The sequence below is a fragment of the Fukomys damarensis genome, unplaced genomic scaffold, assembly GCF_012274545.1.
Source record: "Fukomys damarensis isolate Sample0158 unplaced genomic scaffold, DMR_v1.0_HiC HiC_scaffold_38, whole genome shotgun sequence".
Lineage (NCBI taxonomy): Eukaryota > Metazoa > Chordata > Mammalia > Rodentia > Bathyergidae > Fukomys > Fukomys damarensis.
In genome coordinates this window covers 74,049,296-74,071,962 of record NW_022900950.1, presented here as the reverse complement: position 1 = coordinate 74,071,962, position 22,667 = coordinate 74,049,296, and the positions used below count along the sequence as shown (strand labels likewise).

The 22,667-nt window shown below is 34.5% G+C and overlaps 1 protein-coding gene across 6 annotated transcripts in view; it reads left to right on the top strand.

Moving 5' to 3' along the window:
* Positions 1–22,667, top strand: part of Fbxw7 (F-box and WD repeat domain containing 7) — a 173,095-nt gene that overhangs the window by 133,775 nt on the left and 16,653 nt on the right. For 5 of the 6 annotated variants that reach the window (XM_010627917.3, XM_010627918.3, XM_010627916.3 and 2 more), the window contains 2 exons: positions 10,793–10,875; positions 13,973–14,114. In XM_010627917.3, the coding sequence (XP_010626219.1) occupies positions 10,793–10,875; positions 13,973–14,114 (225 nt within the window). Of the gene's footprint in view, positions 1–8,012; positions 8,481–10,792; positions 10,876–13,972; positions 14,115–22,667 lie in introns of those variants that run through there. The other variant, XM_010627920.3, reaches the window with a different exon arrangement.

Genomic DNA, 22,667 nt, shown 5'->3' with positions numbered 1-22,667 from the left:
CCCTGTCTAAAAAAAAAAAAAAAAAAAAATTCAATAAGTTTGAATCTGAACTTTATATATCTGCCAGCCAAATTGTCAATTGAACAAAATAGTTAAGTTGATAAATCAACTAATACAAGAACTGTGGAGAATAATGAATAAATGTAAAGTTAAGGCGACTTAGGTGACTGCCTGCTGGTGAGGTTGTACCTACAGATAGGCTTAAATTTTGTTTGAAGGCTTTTCCAACTTTGAGATCCTGTGATTCTGTTGTAGATTCTTGTAAGGTCACAGAGAAACAGCTTTTGTGGTATCTTTTGTGCTCCACTAACTAAGGATGACCACACCTTTTGTTGTAGCAGACATTGGCTAAAATAAGGTAGGCAGATGCACTGACAGTCTAGAAATCTGAGCCCTATCTTCTTTATCAAAGAGTAAATTATCATGTTGGGGAAAAAATCAACTAAGAAAGAAGAGCAAAGGAGATAGACATACGATATGGTAGCTGCTTCTCATAGAATTGAGTTACTGGCTATAAAGAGCTGAGAATGGGGCTTAACCCCAGGTACACAGTAAATGAGGGTTACTTCCTGCTCAGTTCTCTTTCTCCTGAGTGTAGAAAATCTTGAGGATAGGTGCTGAGTTTGAGAGGCAGGTTTGAAATAGCAAGTAAGAGAGAAATGAGGGAGTAATTGCTATATGAATTACAGAGTTAAAAAGAGCTCAAATACTATTATGTACTTTTTGTCTGTATCTCTAATTTCACTAGGTACAAATTACTTTGTGAGTGGCTTTCAATTTTACATATATTTTTGAGAATATAAAGAATATGGACAGATCACAGTGGTGCGTGCCTGTTTGAGCCCAGCCTTGGCAACTTAGTGAGAGCCTGTCTCAAAATAAAACATACAGAAATGGATTGAGGGGGCTGGGGATTTAGCTCAGTGGTTCTGCCACCTGCCTCGCAAGTTCAGAGACCTGAGTTCAATCCCTGGTACCCTCCCCCCAAAATGGATTGAGGATGTAGCGCGGTGTGGAGGTCCTGAGTTCCAATTTCCAGTACCACAATAAAATCAAAGTAAGTAAATTGATAAGTACATTAAAATATTGTCAAAGATTATACAGAGTTGTGTTAGGTTAAATTACTCCTGTTTAGAACTCTTTTAATGACTTCACATTGCACTTCCAAACTCTTGACCATGTTCTGCAAGACCCTGCATGATCTGACCTGTATTTACCTCTCTGACTTTATCTTTTACCAGTCACTTCACCTTAGCTACATGTGCTACATTCTTGCTCATCCTGGGCTTGACCATAACCTTTTGGGTTAAAAGTTGTTTCCTGAGTGATGCCATTCAAAATTAGCCCCACTTCTCTATTATCCTAATTACTGACTTCCTTCACAGTGCCCTGTTTTAGTTCTCTGTTTGAACATAGCACTGATGAAATTATTTGGCTCATTTATTACCTTACTTATTATATCTTCTCCCCCAGAATGTACAGTATGAGGTTGTGGAGACCCTCATCTCATCACCTTCCACCCAGTACCTAGGACAGTTGCTAGCACATAGTAGGGCTCCAAAGGTTAAACGTGTTTGTTGACTGGTAAGAGAAGAGAGAGGAGATCTCTTATGAAGCCATAGATGATCACTGTTAACATTTTCATGTATTTACCCAGCCTCCCTCCAAGGGACCACTGTTGACTCCCACACACCTCCAAGTTTCCAGTAGGCTTTCCCCAAGTTCTGTATGCATTGAGCAGTTTCTGTAGCTTCTGAGGATGCTTTTCATCTGGGGATGGAGGATAGGCAGGTGTAGAGAATTTTCAAGTGAAGTTGTGTATTTTTGAATAGCAGAAGTCCTTTTGGCCACTGTTTGGTCAGAATGGATTATGTCTTTGCCTACTTCCCTGAGTTACAGTTTTCACTGTCTTTCCAAGTTTTTCCAGGATTGTAAGATTTTAATGAATGTTTCAGAAATCTGCCTGCACCATTCCTCCACTTTATCAAAGTATTTAGCTTCCTTTATATGTGTGTATGCTTTGTGGTGTGTTTGTCAAAACAGAAGTATATCTTCTTATTCAATATTTGAACCTAAAGTAAAAAGTCAGCAGTCTTCATACTCTGTCAATAAAATGCTCTTTGTGTAGATAGACATGTTGATCTTTAAAATGGAAAGATGAATCATGGCAGGAAGCACTTTAGAAGAAACCATTACTAATAAGTTCAACATTTTACCTGTGGTATTACAAATTGGAGTTGCTACAGCAACACATTTATCCCATAAGAAACCTTATAAGATTAGTGACTCCTGGTCCTAGAAGTCTTTAGGTGTTATTAATCCTGTAATAATGGTATCACTTCTACATATATGCCAAGCCCATAGTTGGCAATTTTGTCTCCTCTTCAATGCCTACTAAACTTTATCTTTTAAAGTCGGAGTATATCTTTTATGAAATCCTACAGACTTCTAAAATAATTTCTCCATAGTCTTTTTTACTTAAGCCACCCAATTTGACAATTGATATGTAGTCCAATATTGTTGTCTGTTACTATCTTGTCTTGCTGGATGAATTTTTAGTATCTTGAGAGAGAAAGAGTATTGCCATGTTTCTGTTCTCAGTAGCTTTTTCAGAGATTGGGATATAACAAGTGATTATTTTTTAATTGATTGATTTTAAATGTTTTTCTCACTTGGTCACCTTTTCCCCATTGTCATTTGCTTCAGATTTCCCACATGCAATAAAGCATGTTTTTTGGACCTGTTATGGTTCATACCTAGATGTCCCCTAAGAGTCTTATGCCCTTATAGGCAGGATTTTTAGAAGGTGATTGGATTATGGGGCTTATAGCTGACTCACTGTTTGAAAGTGGGTCTGGTTGGAAGAGGCAGGTGTCTGAAGACATATTCTGGAAGGGTTCTTCTCCTTCCCTTGCTCTTCTCTTTACTTTCTGCTTCCTGTCTGGCCTATATAAGCGGGTCTCGTCCACCATGCCCCTCTGCCACAGCATTCTACCTGGAAGCCAGCTGACTGTGGGCTGGAATTTGAGCAAAGATAAATTTCTCCCTTAAGTTGTGGGTGCCAGATATTTTATCCCAGCAAGGAAGAAAGTGACTAAGACATGACCTAAATAAATATTTATTCTATGATTTAGTTGTAGATTGCATACATCATTATTATGTGCATAGTATACTGTCACACATTTTTTCTTCTTTAACAATGTCTAATTTTTGTATTAGCTCAACTTGACCAGCCATATATCTTAAATTATTAAGATGTATTGAACTTGAGGACCAGAGAACATTAGAATATAGTTGGCTATTTAAGACACTTAACTCTCTACCCATTTTCCTCTCCTGTTAATCTGGGCTACCGTTTTTTATTACACACTGGACATTTACTCTGTCCTCCCCGTGACTTGGGGGTATTACCATTACCGTTTTACAAACAAGATAAAAGCGGAGCTCATAAAGGTCCAGCAACTGACAGAAGTGACACTCTAATAATGGCAAAGCTTGTGTTTAAACCCAGATTTCTCTGATTCCGAAACTGTTATGTATCCCCCCACCATAGAGAAGAATACGATGACTTTCAGGACCACTAACTTCCTCCTGTTCAGGTACTTTTATTGATTCAGTGAATCCCCCAATCCCCTTTGACAGTTTGTTTTACTTCTTAGCCTTTAGCTCTTGTTCGGTAATTTTTCACAAGTAATAGCTACTTTAGGAATTTCCAGAATTTTAAAGTCCTTGAAATGAAAATAAAAGATTGATATACCACACCTATCAATAATTTCTCTTAAATCAGATAAATATATGTGACCATCACAAATACCCTGAGTAAATATGGTTTGTGGCAAAGAAAGTCCAAGGGTGAATTGGGTTCTAGGCCTTACAAAGGAAAATTGATTTTATTCTCCCTGTGTTAATTTACTCCACTCCTGAGTATTGGAAATATTACTATGAGAAATTTAAACTTTTAGTTATAAATTCAGGATGCTTGCTGATAGTTGGGTTTGAAGCATGAGATATAAGGATTGAGTATTTCCTAGATAAACCACGTAGTGGTTAAAATTCTTAATGGGTAAATGAATGAATGAATAAATGAATGAATGTAGGAAGTACCTTATTGATCAATGTTTTCACTTACTTGCATTGGTGAAAATGTGGGTACTAGAAATGTACGTATTATTTTAATTGATGAAAACTGTAATAGAGCAGGATTATTAACTTGCCAGTTTTAGTTATGGGCCTTTTAATAAGCACTCATATCCCAGGATGTTAATGACAGTGAGTTAGTTAAGTTTCTTAAAGTTTGCCTCAGCCTCAACATGCTTGACATTCCTTTCTTTGATGTTGAAATTTTGAACTGACTCTAATCTAAATTCTGAGCTCAGGGCAAGACAGCTAACTGTGGTAGATGGCTTCCTGTTCTTTTCCAGAATAAGGAGTTTTGTCCTGATAATGATTAACTAACTGACACAGGAGTATAAACATATATCTTGTTATTTTTATAAAATCTGTTCTTATTATAAAATGGAAACTTGTGTTTTAAATGCCAGCAAGATAATGAAAAGACTCAATAATATTCCTAGTATCAACTGACTATAATACGAAAGCTAAGTACAATATATATCTATGCTTTAATATATGTACTTATTAACATATGTTGTACTTATTAAATAATGCTGTGACTGCTATTATTGTCTTGTAATGGCTAAAAAGACGTTGGGTACATTTTTTTGGGGGGTGCCCTACAATTAAGTAGGATGTGAGCCTTCTGGAATAGATGGTAGGAAAGGAAGATGTATAAAAATAATGAGGTCAGGGATTTAGCTCAGTGGTTCCGGCACCTGCCTTGCAAGTGCAAGGACCCAAGTTCGATCCCTGGTACCAAAACAATAAGTAATACTAATGACATTGAGCTATGTATAGTATAGTATAGTATAGTAATAGATCTTTATAAATATAAGATAAAAATAATGTCTGAGAGTCAAGGTAAGCAGAAGTACTTCATTAATTACTTTGTTTTGATACTGTGTATACATACTTCTCTAAAATGACATGATTCACTATATTTTTCTCACTATTTATATGTAATTAATTTTTCTTTCTACCCATAACCCAAACTTGCCAGCCATTTGATCAGAAAAAGCCATTTCTGTGGTACTAGTAGCTCATGAGTTCATTGTTTTACTCTTGTGTCCTAGAGGCTAACCACTCCATGGCAGAAAGCATCATCATGTCTTTGTATAATTTCTCCTCTCAAGTTTCTACTGTCCCCCGGTTTTAAATACCTAGTTCAGTGAAGGTGTGATGAGTGAACACTGGGCTTGAGTTGGCAGATAAACTCTATTCCAGGACTTACTGGTGGGCATTTCCCTAGCTAACACATTTTCAATAATGTTTACATGTCAGTCAACACAAGAAGTCATCTTTTATAGTATGGAAAAAGTGTTGCCTCGCTGCAGTTTTATGGGGATTTGGTTGAGTGTAATGAAAATATATTTAATTGATTGGAAACAAATTTAAAAATTTGGGTGACAAAGTAAGTATTAGCTATAATGGGTGAGTAGTGGATATTTTCAGTGAACTTACTACTACTAAACATTGTTGCATATGGTATAAAACACTTAGTTTTTAAATAAAGTTACCTAATATATATTATAGATAGACCTAAGGTTAAAATGTCTCTGTCTACCATAGGGGTAAGAGAGAGGGATTTAGATGCATGCAAAAGACTTCTTGTAATATTAAAATCTGAATAAAGTTTAAATATCTGTATTTTCAGTGAAGACTGCCAGAAACAGGACTGTGAGAATCATTTCTTTTACATTGTTCATTTATATATTCGAATGGCAACAATAGATTGTTATTTTCATTGATAGTACCTCAATGATGAAAATAATTATTTTTATTTTTACTCTAATACTTTGAAATCTAATCAGAAGCTAGATTGACTAGTTTTACTTGGCAAATTTTTAATTCACAGTTAATATAGTAAACAAGATATGAGGGAGAATTATTGAAATACTTCAAAAACCAAGGTCTTTACTAATGAAATTATAACTATATACATTTCTCACATAAGAGACAAACAGTTAATGAAAATTGTTCCCAAGTGGAAACCATGGTAGATGGAGGATATGTGTTAATACAAGACTTTCTTAGTGTATACTTTTTTTGTATATGATTTTGATTTTTGACAAATGTAAACAGCTTACCTGTTTAAAAATAAAACATGAATATACATGCCTGTATGTAAACATGTGTGGGGAACAGGTTTTTGTGTAACTTTATAGCCCTAAGTAGGACAACCACAGAAACATTACTTTGAATATAAAAAAACCAAGAAATATTTTTTTTCTTTAAATATCCTAAGTTTTGAGACTTCAGTAAAGGTGCTCTGTGTTCTGCGTAGATAGGACATGATTTCAGTTGAAGCCAACGTATATACTATTAAATAAATAGTATGCCACTGGTCTTTGAGAAGCTAGTTACCACTGATAAATTCTAGAGGAAAAGGCATCCTTTTTTTTTTCTTTATTTTTTTTCTAAACAGTGGGTGTTCCAGCATGTCTAATAAAGGGTTTTACATTGTACTTGACAATTTTTTTCACTGAAAATAAGATATTTCAGTTTAAAAAGAAGTTAGCTTTGATGTGAGCTAATTGATTATTTAGCAAGCTCACTTTGCTGAGTTACAGTATATATTGTTTCTGAGGAAATAATTTGAGTTAATAGGGTTTTAAAAAGATAGTAGACAGTACAGTATAATTTCCAGGAGAAGATCCAGGATGTACATCTTCATAAAGTTTTATATTATCTTATTTTCATTTGTATTTTAAAGTAAAAGACACTACAGTAGTTTAATGTCTTAGTTATAAAGGTAAACATTTATTTTTTTAAAAACATGATACTACTTTATGCAGTATTTGAAATTACTTTACTAAAGAAAGCTATTTGCCACCATAGCAGAGAGTTTTAGGATGTAGTAAGTCTAAATAGTATTTCTTTTTCTTTTTTTTCTAAAGTAACTTTCTAAATATCTTAAATAACTATAGCCTTATAGTTTACTTGTAATAAAGAATGTTAATAAGGGAGGGTAGGAGTTAATTAACTAGATCCTTAATAATGGGCCTTTTGTAGTAGTACAAGGAATCTTATAATTACCTCCAAAGCTAGTATATATAGCAAGTTGAAGATGAAATATCTAGATTTGTAAATATTTATCCTAAGAAAAATGTTGCCATCAGGTAAATTGTCACCTTAGCTGTATGTAAAATACCTTTTTAATGATAAGCAATATACCTTGTCGAAGTACCTTAGGAAGTAGGAGTCCAGTGCCTCCTCTCCGCTCAAGATTAAATTCACAAACAAGAGTAAAACTTGTGAGCACAGCTTTTGTTCCTTTTAGAGAAGATAGCCTTTCAGACCAATTTTTTACACTTAGTAAAAAGATAGTCCTGTGATAGTGAAGAATCAATGAAGTTTGTGGCAATTTTCCTGAAAACTATTTTTAAAGAATGAAATGGAAAAGCCTAGGAGATATTTCATCAAATCTTGATATGAGATGTGCAGTTTGAACTATATATTACGTAGTTTCTGCAAATGCTGTGTGCTCCAAACTGGTTCACTTTATCTTCAGTTCCCCCAGAGAATAATATTTAATCTCTCCCTTTGGGATTGCCCATTTTATACCACCCAAGTGACTTGAGAAATCTGACCGGCCTATGCCAGGACTCCAGTAGGGTGACACTTAATGAAAATAGTCCACTTCGCCTGTTTGTGGTGGGTGTGGGTGGGTGGGGACTGTATGAAAATATATTTCATTTTCAAAATGTTTCCGGAAGGACTTATTTGTGGAAATGTTGCTTGCTATTTAAAACTGCATAAAAATGCCGGTTTCACAAAATACAAAAATAATCTCCTGAAAGTTTGGAGGGGGGGAGAGGGGCTGCTGTGTGGGGGCGGTCCCTGCTGCCCACGTCTCCCTCTGTTCGGTGCGCTGTGTGCTTACGGGTTCCCTGGAGCGGATCACCATATAATTGATGTGCAGTCTGCATTGCTGAATCCTGGACTGCACCATTCTGTGTTCAAGGGAAGATGTAATCTGATCCCTCTGCTGCTGAGGGAGGAATCTGTTCAGTCAAGGCTTTGACAGGGCAGAGTCTCCTCCAATAATCTTCCCGGTTCTCTCTCATTATTCCCTCGAGTTCTCAGTCAAGCTGCATGTATGTATGTGTGTCCCAAGAAGCGGTTTGCTACTGAGCTGCATTTGCCTTTACTGTGGAGTTTTGTTGCCGGTTCTGCTCCCTAATCTTCCTTTTCTGACGTGCCTGAGCATGTCCACATTAGAATCTGTGACATACCTACCTGAAAAAGGTTTATATTGTCAGAGACTGCCAAGCAGCCGGACACACGGGGGCTCAGAATCACTGAAGGGGAAAAATACAGAAAATATGGGTTTCTACGGCACATTAAAAATGATTTTTTACAAAGTAAGTAATCTGTTTTCTTCCTGTGCTGTGTGATTGTGTGTGCCTGCCTGAGAAGGAAAATCTGTATCATCAGAGATGGCTGCAGTATCCTCTAATTTTGGTGGGTGGCTGGATGTCTGGTATTCTGTTTTATTTCATGAATGTAAGCAAATAATGGAGAGACAGCCTGAGCTGGGGGAAGCTTTAAATTTAAAATAAAATGTATATTTTAATCAGAATTTTTCACTAAAAATATATTCAGACTTTAGAAATGTGGCTCTGTTAAACGCTGACCTGGAAATACTCTATCCTTAGTTGGCTCTCAGTGAAGCATTTGCCTTCAATTTTTCTGTACCTTATATTTGTTTTTCTTTTTTTCATTAGTTGGCTCTTAAAGTACAGAGTCACTAGAATTTGGGGATTTATTTTTAAAGAAATTATGTTTACTTTCTGTGCCCCTCAAAATTGCAGGATTCATTTTTGGTTCTAAAGTCAGGATCTTTACTAAATGGTACAATATTTAAAAGATTTCAGAAGACGCTTTATTTTATAAAATAATTTAAAATAAAGTCCTCAGTGTTTTTCATAATATATATTTTGGGCATATTTATTCATTGGAGGATTTCTAAGAAGGAAATAAAGTTTGCTTTTAATGGCAAATGGCATTTGCAGCAATGTATTTATAAGATATCCTGGGAAGTTCTGATTGCCAACTTAATTAGAATGAATATCAAAGTTTCTTATAATAATTACAAAAATAATCTGTGAAAGTTATCCCAGAACTTGATTGTAAGATCATCTCTACTGACTTTCACGATAGGATTTATTTGCAGATATGTGTGTTATAAATTATACACGTGGAAGCACGTGGCCACCTATATATTACAGCTTTTATAATAAATTTATGTTTAGCTTTTAATAAAATTATGTAGAGAAAGAAATTAATGGTTTTTGAGAGGGATCACTTTAAAATGTAATGATTAGTACAGAACAGAAACTTCTGAAGGAAAGAAACCAGACTAATTCTGTTTTTTTCCAGTAGCTATTTTATGAGCTGAGGTATAAATTGTGGATGAGCTTGTTGTACCCTCACCTCCACCCACTAATGTAAGAGCATCCTGTATTAGGTAGGAAACTTTCTTCATGTTGGTAAAAACCACGTTCAAAAAGATATTAGAGTCTCTTGTCAGTTCTCTTTAGTACTTGTATTGTATCATGCTGTGTTATGGTGTTCCCATGTGAGGCCATGGGTAGGAAAATGAGGCTGCTGTAAAATAAGGGTTTTCACCTTACTATAAAAGTGAGGATAGCTATTTATCACACCCCATAACTTGCAGTACTACATAGTCATTAATTTCTGAATGCAAATCTGAAAAATATTGTTGAAATAGAGAAAGCTGGGTTTTGTCAGTTCTTATTTTCTACTTTTAAAATAAATATAGTAAAATTATATCAGTTAATTGATAATGAAATATAAAAATAAATATTTCAGTATTGGCTTTGACAAAATGCAGTTTTGAATACATTTATAGTGTAACACAGCATAATGAAATACCTACAGATGGAAATGCTTGCTATATCTTGTAAAGAGGCATTATTCATTCTCAAATTTTGTTTTTGTTTTTGTTTCAAGTTAGAATATTTTGTCCAGAGGGTCTGTCAGTAGAACTGTGCTATGTGTGTGTATAGCAATTGATGACTTTTTTCCTTCAGCTTTATCATGCTGTTCCCAGATCTCTTTCTGTGGATTTACTTTTTACTGTCTGTATTGCCCATATTAACTACTTTATGCTTTGCTATAATCGGCGTCCAAGCTTATTTTACTTACATTACCCTCTTTACCCTTTTATAGTAATATAGGTATGCAGAATTCAGTTAGTTACTTCCATTCTTATTTCTGATACATTGTTACCTTTCTTAAAATGTAATTTTGAAGAAAAATGAAGATTTGTGAGAAAGCATGTTAATTATTTTTTTTCTGTATAAATGAACATGATGAGATTTTCTTTCCTTATGCTGGCTATTAAAATGGAAAACATAAAAATGTATATTACTCATGGAACATATGTGGTTATTGTCAATTTTTCCATCACTACAAACTATCTGAACAAAATAGTTTGTAGGATAAATTTACCTTTTCAATTGGTTAAGAGTAAAAGTAAAATAAATAGAAGAAACTGTGAAACAATTCTTTCCTAGATTAATTACCTAATTACCATTACAGGCACATGAAAATTTAAGAATTTAAAAAAATATTACAGTGCTAACTCAGGATCTGTTAGTTGAACAGGTGATTTTTTATTTAAACATATCTTATTTGCTTTACCTTGTAGATGAAAAGAAAGTTGGACCATGGTTCTGAGGTCCGCTCCTTTTCTCTGGGAAAGAAACCATGCAAGGTCTCAGAATATACAAGGTAATATGCAGTGTAATGATTGATTCTCTTGTGGCTCCCATGATTTTAGATTTGGTAATTCTGGAAGCATTGCTTTCAGTTTGTTCTCCTAGGATGGTAATTTACTAGTACAGTATATTGTTTACATACTTGAGATTAGTAAAAATTGAGAAGTACATCATTTTAAATAGGAAGGAGGACTACCACTGTAGCTTGTATTTTGTACTACTGTATTAAAGTAAGACACAAGCAGAAGTTCTCTTGTGAACAAAATTTTAAAACTCACAACTTTTAAGGAATTCCATAAAGTAAACCATAAAATATGAATATGAGCAAATATGTGTTGTTACTATAGCAACAGCTCTTCTAGGGAGGATATTATATGCAAAATTAAAGAAAATTTATTAGCAGTGAAATAAACCTCACAATTACTAACTCAATCTTATTTCATGAAATTAATGTATTAGAAATTCTACAATTGGCTTCCTAGATCTTATGCTTTTAACACATACATTTTTACCCCAGTGGAATAGTTTCCATAACAACTAAATACAATTGTAGTCTTGTTTCCTGCTTCAGTCCATCATTTTTGGATTTTACACTGGTATGAAACTTTTCCCACTCACAACGCTAATTAGGCTGACTTAGGCACAGTATCTATAGCCGCGCCAATTAAAAATGGCTTTGCACATCATTTGGAATGCTGTATTTTAAAATTTAAATGATAAAAAGTATCTTAAGAGCTTTTTGGGTCTTTTTTATTTTTTTGTTTTTTGTATAATTGTCACCTCAACTAACTGATTGAAAGTTGGCAGTAGAGACCCTAAGGAATTTCATGTTTATCATCTTTTTTCTCCAAGTATTTTGATTTAAAATTACTTTTATTCTATAAGATGTAGATTAACATTTCTCAAACATCAGGATTTAAAAAATTGAACGTTGTTACTGATTCATCTCTTTTTAAAAAGAGAAAACAGTTCATAATCATTCCACTGAGGATAATATTTCACATGCTATTAGGTAAAATTTTTAAAATCATAATAGATAATTTTCTGTGCAAAAAACTACAGAGCTGATACAAAAGAGAAAAATAAAGCTATCTTCCAGCTAGTCAGGTACTGCTTTTCTGTGTGCTATTTCTCATGTTAACCGTCCCCTTCTTTCTCTCTTGACAATTTTACTGTTTTGGCACTTCCACCAGAGGGTGTGGAGGGATAGAGAGACAAGGAAAACCATTCACTTCATTTTGCTTTTTCCTTCTAGCTTTGATAAAGTATTCTTGGATGGGAAAGTTGAGTTCAATGTTAAATTATCTGCTAATGCTATTTTTTAAATGGATAGATTCCAATCAAAACATTATTTTGGTCTCTATAAATATAGCTAATACCAGGACAGAGTTATTAAACTGTTCAGTTGTTTTTAAGGCAGCTTATAAAAATTGTTGAATTTTTATTACAAAATACATTTTGATAAAATGTGTCTTTTGTTGTTCACTTTTTATATTGAGAAGGCCTTTTAATGTATAATCTTACTAAAGCAAAATTAGACTCAATGGTAGATTTATTTCTATGTCTTTTTGGAGGTTTTGTCAGTTACTAATGTATATAATATTTTTGTGATTGTTTTTGACAGTTTAACATCTAATAGGATGAAACTGATTCTACATTTTTCCTCGAAAATTTTAAGTTTTAGCACACATTCCATCTTATTTTTTAAGAAAAAGAAATTTGAACATACCTTTGAATTTGAAAGAAAAAAGGATAAATTTGATTGTTGAATGTTAGAGATTATCCCAAATGTATAGATGTTAAAAGATTGGAAGGGAACAGGTATGAAGATTTTTCTATAGAATGTACTAATTGAGTTACATTTTTAAACAAAAAATTGCAATACATTGGATAGAAAAATTTGGAGGGGTTACTTCATTAGTACTTTTATCAGAGCATGATGCTCTATTATAATATAATTTTATATTCTTGGAATTTAAACCAATTTATTATCAAATCAATGAATTGAGAGTTATTTTACAAATTTAACATTAACTACATCTTTTTGTACCATCTCTGAAGTAGAGATGCTTCATATTTACCTTATTTAGATATTTTAGGGCTGAGGATTTAGCTCTTTGGTTCTGGCACCTGCCTCACAAGCACAAGGGCCCGAGTTCAATCCCCATTACCAATCAATCAATAAATAAGTAGGATACAGAAATTAGAAAGTAAAGTTTAATACATTAATAACATAGTTATGACTATTTCTACTTATAGTTATTTTGAGATGTGCTAGACAATTTTAGAACTAGATCATATAGTCTTACTCCATTTTACTGGTTGCAGAATTTTAAGCTCAGATTTTATAATGTTTAGTTGCTTCAAAGTTTGAATTATTGGATAAGACTGTTTAGATGATCTCATTTTACTTAATTTTGCATATAAGTTCTTGATAGCTATTCTGAATAACTACATTTTTAATCAAGACTGATTCCTGCCAGATACTCAAGACTAAGATTTAAATAACAGTAAAATATTGGAGAGCAATAGGTATAAATAATTTTGCCTTAAGGCAGATTTAAGGAATGACTAGTGATATCCAAAATATTTTAATGTATTATTTTTAGATATGAATTTTTAAAAATCATTGCTCTCACATTCCTTTTTATAAAGAAAATTTAAGTTTTTATTTAGTTATGTCACTGAAGACCCTAGAAGTAGACCTGCATGTTCTGAGGAAATATTTTCTTCTGTGATAGAGATTTTATTCATTGTCACATGCATTTTGAGCACATGCTTCACTACAGAGCAACACCCCAGACCCCACGAATTATTTTAATATTACTTGTATCTATCAGTGACTTGCAGTTTTGCCAGAGATTCTGTCATTGAGTTGCGCTTCGGATTGCTGAAATAATAACAGGTGGTTGTGTAGGAGGGAGGAAATTTACTCTAAGAATAGCAAAGTAGGTTTTATGTACCCTTCCTCTCTGGGAATAAGCAAATAAAAGAATAAATGGATTGATGTTTGAAATATGCCAGGTCATCATTCTTCTTATATTAAATCAGAATTTATACTTAATATCTGTCTTTGCTTCTATTCTTCTTTTTTTTTTTTTTTTTGGTAGTACCACTGGGCTTGTACCATGTTCAGCAACACCAACAACTTTTGGGGACCTAAGAGCAGCCAATGGCCAAGGGCAACAGCGACGCCGGATAACATCTGTCCAGCCACCTACAGGCCTCCAGGAATGGCTGAAAATGTTTCAGGTAACTTATGTAAACACACTACTCAAAGGGCTTCCCTTAATCGTCACAAAAAAGAAGGGATTATTCAGCCATAAAAAAGATTGAAGTGCTCTTACATGTTACACCATAAATGAACCTTGAAAGTATTATGCTGTGTGAAAGAATCAAGTCCCCATATCCATTCTGTTTATTTTGTTTATATGAATTGCCCAGAACAGGCAAATCTTCAGAGACACAAAGTAGTCTAGTGGTTGCCAGGCAGTGAGGGATGGGAGGATTGTGAGTGACCGCAAATAAGTACAGGGTCTCTTTGTCTGAGAGTGCTGGGAACCACTGAAGTGTACACTTCCAACTGCTAGATCTTCTACATCTCCATAAAGAGATGTTATGCTGTTAAAAAAATAAGCGAGCTAGGGCTGGGGATTTAGTTCAGTGGTTCTGCCATCTGCTTTGCAAGTGCAAGGTCCTGAGTTCGATCCCCAGTACCAATAAAAGGGAAGGGGGAGAGCTCATTTTACAGTGTGATAATTAAGAAAGTCCAGTGCTTATTTTGTATAAGTATGCATTTGCATTTTCTACTGCTTATTAAATAAGAGCTTTCTTCTTTTTTTCATGTATGTTTGCATTTCTCAACTGTGGAATTACTCGTTTTCTAAACTGCATTGATTGTAAATTAGACTCTTAAGATTAATTTAAGAACTCCCCTAATTAGTCACTGAAGTAACTTACCCTTTACTACTGCCCTAGTAGAATTGATGCAGTTTCCTCTCACCATAACTATGTTTTTGTGTATTGCTTAGTGTACTCACATTCCAAGTACTATATTTTGTAGTGTTTAAATTATTTCAACATACACTATAAAGACTGGTTGCATCCAAACCTTGAATACTATTTATTTTATAAATTAATTTAGTGTTATTAAATTGATTTATTTCTACTTCCTGTGAAATAATGCATATAAATCAGTGTTTAACAAAATAGTGGCATAGAATACGCACTTGCTTATTTATTCTTTATAAAAAATAAGTAAAAATTAAGTCAAATGAAGATATTTGATCTGTTAACTACTATCCTAATGTAAAATGAATATATTTCACTACCTCTGGCTGCTGGAGTGGTTGAATATGTAATAAATGCATAAGGAAATAATAGTTGAAAAATGGTGTTTATTTGACTTTATTTGGTATTTCAGATTTTTAGAAGATACTACCTTATATAAATTCTAATATTTTAAATAGGCAAAAACAAAGTAAATGGCTCTTCTTTTCTTCTGTAGCTGAAAAATTCATTAGAGCCAATGTTGCTTTTAAGTGGAGTTTTAAAATTTCTACCCTTCAGGTGATTTTAAAACACTAGGAAGATTTGGGGTGGGAGGTGTAACCAAAGCACAAGAGCCTAGTTCTCATCTGGGCTTGGCTTTTTGCCTGTCTCAGGGCACTTTTGGGTGTTGCAGCCAAGGGGGCCAGGTAGGACATTGCCACAGCTAATGGGGGAGGCAGTGCAAAGAGCAAGGATTTATCCAGCCCAAAATGTCAAGTGGTAGTAAGGTCAAGAACCTCTGGGTTAGAGAAATGAAAGCCAGGTTTTATTATTATTAAAATGTTATGAATCACTCCGATAACAAAATGTTTTGTTTTCATAGTCATTTGTTGGCTTATCTCTTCCTCAAGGATTGTTCCTATCCTTTCCCTCTGCTCCCTCTTCATTCTTTTACCCAGGTTCATGGTATTTTGTACAATTTTTAATTAATTTTTAGGCATGAACTCAGAATCCTGAAGTTTTTATTTTGTCTCATCTTTGTAAAAAAGAAATTTGTTCATCAGTAAGAGATGAAAATGAAACTCAGGCATTTGTAAAGGAGTATTAAAAATTATCATCATCCTGCTCAGGGAGATGGGGCTGTGGATGTGTATGGTCATGTGGTACATGCATGTAAGTGTGAGCAACGTGACACTTGAGAATAGTGTAGAACTGATTTTGTACCTTTTTTTGGTAATAAAATACCAATGTGATTGAAAATTACACTATTCTTAATGGTTTTATCATCATAGTGCACAGCCTCCATCATGCTTATTTTACCATATGGAAAGGTTTATTTCTTGTCAAGAGGTAGTTCAGAGTAAGGTTATTTATATGGTAAGGCTTGCGCCTCCCCCCCCCCCCATTTTAGACTACCAGAATATTTTTTGTATGCTATGTAGGATATTAGCCAATTTTAAGGAGCTCTGTCTAATACTGATTGGCAGTTGGGAGGCATTAGTACTTTCATTTATAGTGAGAGTATTTGACAACCTTTACTTGTTTAGCTAGCTCATGCTTTCCTTAAATGATCAAATGTTACTATTTACTGTATTTCATCAAATCTGAGGCTGTGTAGATTTTTAGATGCATCCAAGATTCAGAGATGTTAAATGAAAACTACAAAAACAAACAAAAACCTTATTTTTTCAAATTACAGAGACTCAATAAGCTGAAGAATGTTAGGCCAGCTTTGTCCTGTCAAAGCATTTGATTACTTTTTCATTTGACAAAGTAGATGTAATGAAGAAAATTTGTGTTTAGTTTTCAAGAATAACATGAAATTATGCCTGCAGTTATAGAACTTTATTTTTTTCAGATAAATAATGTAAAGCAAACAAATCTGTAGCAGTGAAAGGTCAGTGTGACAGGGAGATCAGGGCCTTAATCTTTTTGAGTGTCATGTCTGCCTCTGCCACACCCAAGGCCTCTTTGTTGTATGCTGCTTCTGCCCTTTCAGGGCTGGTGGCAAAATAACTAGAAATGAGTCACTTGCCTGGAAGTTTGTGATGTTAGTGCATAACTTGTAGGCAGTAAAGCCTGACCTGTAATGTCAGCGTGAAGCAGGGCCTGAGTTGGCTGTGGGAGAGCACAGGGCCTGTGCAGGTGTGCGGGGCCCTCAGTGAGGCCTCTTCTGCTGCATGACAGACACAATGGAAGCTCTTGTCTCCTCGCTGCCCATTCCTTCTGAGGAAAGGAGACCAGCAGTGTTTTGGTCCAGCTCCATCTATTCTGAGAAAGTACTCTGCTCTCAGTTTGCAATAGAATGAGAACAAATGGTACACCGGTTTTGATGAAACGAAATTGAAACAAAATACTACTTCAAAGTAAAGTGCAAAGTAAAGACAAAACCAAAAAGCAAATTTTGTAACATTTGAATTTTCCATAGCCATTGATTCTACTTTTCTTCAGAGCCAGAGTGACACTTCATATAGTTAATTTCAAAGGAGATGGTTGGCCATTTGTTTGGTTTCTTTATGTCATTTGGGTGTTAGTATATGGTTTGTGACTTGAAATTTTTAACCTAATGACATGAACAATCTTAAAGGTGAAATTTATGTTCAGAGGCATCCTAAGAGAATAAATACAGTGATCTAGAGGAAAAAGCTCTTAGTGCAATTTTGACTTTGCCTCTTGTAACTGGATAATTTTATTAATGATGTGTAACCACTTGTCCCTTCATTTGCATACTCCACAAAACAAAGGTAATACTAAGAAGTTTTCAAAAGGGATGAGAAAATGCCAGTTGCAGCACTCACCTATAATGTCAGCACTCTGAAGGCTGAGGCAGGAGGATTGCCACAAGTTTGAATCCAGCGCAGGGTACATAGTAGTGAGTTCAAGGCCAGCCTGAACAGCGTAGCCAGGCCCTATCTCTAAAACTTGTGGCGGGGGTGGGGGGGGCGCGTAGAAGATGTGCTTAAAGCTATACTTGAAAGTATAATGGAGACTTTGTAAATATTGATTTCCTCTGTTAGTCAAGAAATAGCCTTTATGGGCCTCTATTTTCTCATGCCTTAAAAGGGGCTCATAGTTTGAAACACTTGTTCATTTATTGATGTCAGGATCAAAGATAAATTATGTGGAAAAGATTTAACATTCTATAAATGTCATTAGTTTTACAACTTCTAAATTAATTAATAATTTTTGTGGTGCTTATGGTTAAGCCTAGCATCTTGCACATGACAGACAAGCATTCTACCAGTGAGCCGCATCCCTCACCCCTAGCTCTACATTATTTTAATGAAAGCATATTGCATTAAAGCTACATATGTTCTTGGATAAAATGTTACACTTAAAACATTAAAAAACAGTGAAAAATACTTTGTTTTTATATTAAAATGAAGTAAAATTTGTATTGAAAAATCCAAATTTCATGCTAACACTTAGGAATCATACATACTTTTCATTTTATTTAAATCTTATCTGGTAGTGAACAAAAGATGAAAGGGCACATGATAATTCCAAAAAACAATGAGTTTATTATTACTTTGAAATTGTATTTCTTATAGTATGCTTAAGAAACCTTCCAAAATCTTGTGTGAATGCATAAAGCCGCCTCTTTAGCCAGAGAAAACTTAAGGGAAAATACTGTCTGTCTTTGATGTGTCAAAGACTTTTGCATAAAAGTAGAAACAGACTAATTCTTAGTTCCTTCAGAAAGTGAAACCTGGGTCATGTTCTGACTTAGTTTTTGACATTAGCTGGCCTTAACAATAAGAACTGGCCCACAGTTCAAAAAGACTGGGTACCATGCGAGGGAAGCAGATTCTTCACTACATGGAATTCAGGCACAGTACCACCCAAAGTCACATGTATGATTGAGACACTGAGGATTGCCCAGGCTCGTGAACCCCAAAATGTGGCTTGTGAATCAGCCACATCAGTACTGGATGAATTGCTTAAGAAATAAATGTCCTCAGCCACAACTCTTCCACTGAGCCAGACCTTTAGGTGGTGGGTTATCTGTGATAATTTTGTGTTCTTTGGCCATCATTTGGGAGCCGCTGGTTTATTTTACATAGGTGGGGTCTCTGAGGCTCAGATAACTTACAGGACTTGCATGCAGTTCCACATTGTCTAATAGCAAGTCTACTGGTGAAGCCCAGCCTACTGTTCTGCATTACCTGTCTACTTGAATTAAATAAAATTTTACTTCCACAGAGAATTTCCACTTTTGCTCACAAATGAAAATCTGTATTGCTTGATCTTTTTAAAATCTAATGTTGTTCCTCTTCCTATGTTTACCAAAGCCAAAATTAGTGCTTTTTCTTTTTCCAGGACAACTAGTTTTCGGACAGAAGTAAAGTAATAGTAATCAGGTATCTACAGCTTTCCTTTTGCAGATAAAGAAACTAAGACTTGCAAGGTTAAATTGTAGCCTTAATTATAGCACCTCCTCTATAAGTTGAATCTCCTGACTCCTAATTCAATCCTCTTTCCAGTGTCCCTTGTTAAAGGGAACTGTAGGTTGTTGTTCTGTATATTTTAATATATTCATTCAAGGTTTTCAAGTTCATGCATAGTTTCTTGCTGATCAGTCTCATATGCAGACAAAATTTGAAACTGCTCTTGGAACCAGACTGAGCAAGCAGGTCCTACTGATGTCATTGAATATAAAGAATAAAAACTAGAGAAGTTTGACTTAACATTACTCTAGTTAACGCCTGACTTCTGGAGTTCATTTAATCCACAAATATTTTTAAGCACCTATCTTGTGCAGGGCCTTACTCAGAGTCTGTGATACAGCAATAGATAGATAAAACAGACAAAAACTGTTTCGGCATAAAACTTATAGTCTGGATAGGAGGAAGAAGATTAGGATTAGAGCTAGTTTGCAGTTTTGAAAAGGCTTAGTTCTTGCCCAGAGAAGGAAGGATTGCCCGTAGCAAGAAGGAAGGAAGCATGCCTGGTGGGTATCGGGTAGAATGTACCAGCCACCCAACACATGAGGAGGCTCTGAAGCGCAGCATGCCTGGAGTGTTTGAGGCTCAGAAAGAATGTGTATAGCCGGCGAGAGTAAAAAAGAGGGAAAGTAATAAGCAAATTAGGATCACGTGGGCCAATCTAAGAGCTTCGGTTTTTATTTGACTCAAGTGGGAAGCCAGTAGAAGGTTTTAAGCAGAACGACCTTTACCAGTCACTGAGTACTGTGTGGAGAATAGAACAGGAGGTGAAAGGTTAGAAGCTGGAAGAACTGTCAGGAATAATGTAGGTGAGAGATACTGGTATGGTGTCTTAGACCAGTGTAGTAATGTTCAGGTTCTGAATGTGTTTTGAAGCTTGAGGCCATAGAATTCATTTGGGTCAGAGCTGTACGAGAAGGGGAAGAGTCAGGGATGACTAGCGTTTTGGGCCTGAGCAACAGGTACAACATGGTACTTCATTTGCATGTTGCTGAAATGAGGAAGAATAGAAGCATATATTTGGAGAGAGAGCTCATGCACATGATCACTTTCTGCTGCATATCCAGGAGATGTTGAGGAAGCAGTTTGATACACTGGTCTGGAGTTCAGGGAAGAGGTTCAGATTGCAGGGAGAAGAGTTATGTGAATGGTCCAGACCTTTGTTGAAATCACCCAAGAGATTTAATTTTAATTTGACTGTTGAATGTGTGTGGTCCATTGAGACAGTCGTATTTATATATGGTTAGAACAATATTGTTTAAAATATTTAGAGTCTTAAAGAAACATTTTCTAGTCGTACTTTTTAATGAGCTTTGTCATATATCTATAAATTTGTGAAATAGTTTCAAGGATCTACGCAAGATCTGAATTAGTATTTATCTTCTAGTTTATTTTCCTATTTTATCTTCCTATCTAAAAGATCTGATAAAAAGATATTTCTCATCTGTTAGCATTTATGTATACTGTGTATTGGTAACATTTTCTTATACTTTAAAAAAAACTGCAGTAATTCATTATTTATTACTGTACATTAGAAATACAGTGTCTATTAATGTAAGGAATATATATAGTAGCAATACATCTTTCTATAACTGTATATAGAATATCTTTGTTTTTATTATCAAAATTTAACCATGAACACTTTCAAAAATATTTTTAGACCAAATGTTCATATATATGAAGATTAAAAAGTTTATACTAAAATTATTTTCTTTTTTTTAATGTTGCTGAGTTTATTGGTACTTTTTAAGTATACAGTACAGTTACATTCATCATTGGGATCTTGTACCTTTATATGACAGATTTTGGTTCTTTTTTTCCTCATACCCCTGCCCTCCCGTCACCCCTCCAGCCTCCCCTATAAAATTATTTTCTATCAACTGCCCTAATTAAAGCTGCATTTTGAGTTAATATAATTGTCCATCGCTCATAATGGGCTTGTTCTACAATAATAATCTCCACAAGTGTGACGTAGTTGGAGAAAACATTATGAAAACCCATCTCATTCTGTGAGGAATATAAATCAGTAAATCAGTGAGCTACATAATATTGATAATAGAGTGGAGACTGATTGGATTATCATATAAATAAGTTTTAAACCAGTTTTTAAATTTTTATTTGTATTAGTACATGTACGGAGTATATAATTGAGTCAATTTTGAAGTTCTTTGAGGCAAAAATGTAATCAAATAATTTCTCTTGATCATGTCTATACATACAGATTCAAATTTCAAATTATTATATGTAAATCCTCACTCTGACCAAAAAGGATGCCAAGTTAAGCACTCAAGGTGAATCTTCTGAATATATGTATGTATAGAAGTAAAAGGAAAGAATACAGGTTTATTGGAACCTCTAGTTCTTTGTACGTGGTAAATTTGAATGTATTATGGGGATAGCTGAATGCCATTAAAAATGTTTCATAGAAATACTAAAACATAGTTCATGATAGGAAAGAAGATAAGAAGTTCATTGTAGATTCGAAAGGGTAAATGCTTCCAAAAGAGTTCTCTTTAAAATATTTTGAGTAAGGCTGCCCAGTATCCTTAATATTTTTCTGTTTTCAATTGTCATATATTTTATATGAACCTGAGCATCCCTTCTTCTCCTCTCCTCTCCTCTCCTCTCCTCTCCTCTTTTTTCCCTCTCCCTCTCTCCCTCCTTCCTTCCTTTTCTTTCTTTCTTTCTTTTTGACCAGGGATCAAACTCAGGATTTCCTGCTTGTCAGGCAGGTGCAGTGTCACTGAGCTAAATCTGTAGCCCTAACCATTTTCTTTTTTTGAACAAGAAATAGAAAGTCAAAGTTCATATTTTTCTAGCTCTGAATGTCACCTGTTACTCTCTATTTATTCTCTTCCAAAGGGACATAATAATTCATAGAAGCATTTAAATCAGCATCAATTAAAGAAGCAAAGGCCTCTTTAAAGATGTTTTTTTCATTTACCATGAGGCCCTTTACATGTTTTGCATGATTATTGTGAAACTCCATTATTTTAAATTATTTCATATGACTGAAGTTTTTCTTTTTGTGCATCCTAGCTTTTTAAATGCAGGTGTTCCTCACAGCAAATGAAAAAAAAATTTTAAGTAATTCCCTAGTGTTATATTTTTGAAGTATAATTATGTGTTTTTGTTTTTCTGTAGTGTATCACTTTATTTCTTACTCTTTTTTTTTAATTTATTAATTTTATTGAGATTATTGGTACATTTTAGGGATACAGTACAGTTACATTCATTGTTGGGATCATGTACCTCTACATGGCAAGTCTTCATTCTTATTTTTTCCCCTTACCTCTGCCCTCCCTTCCCCCCCTCCTCCCCTCCCCATCTACAAACACTTTATTTTCATCTTTTCTTTTTCTTTTTTTTT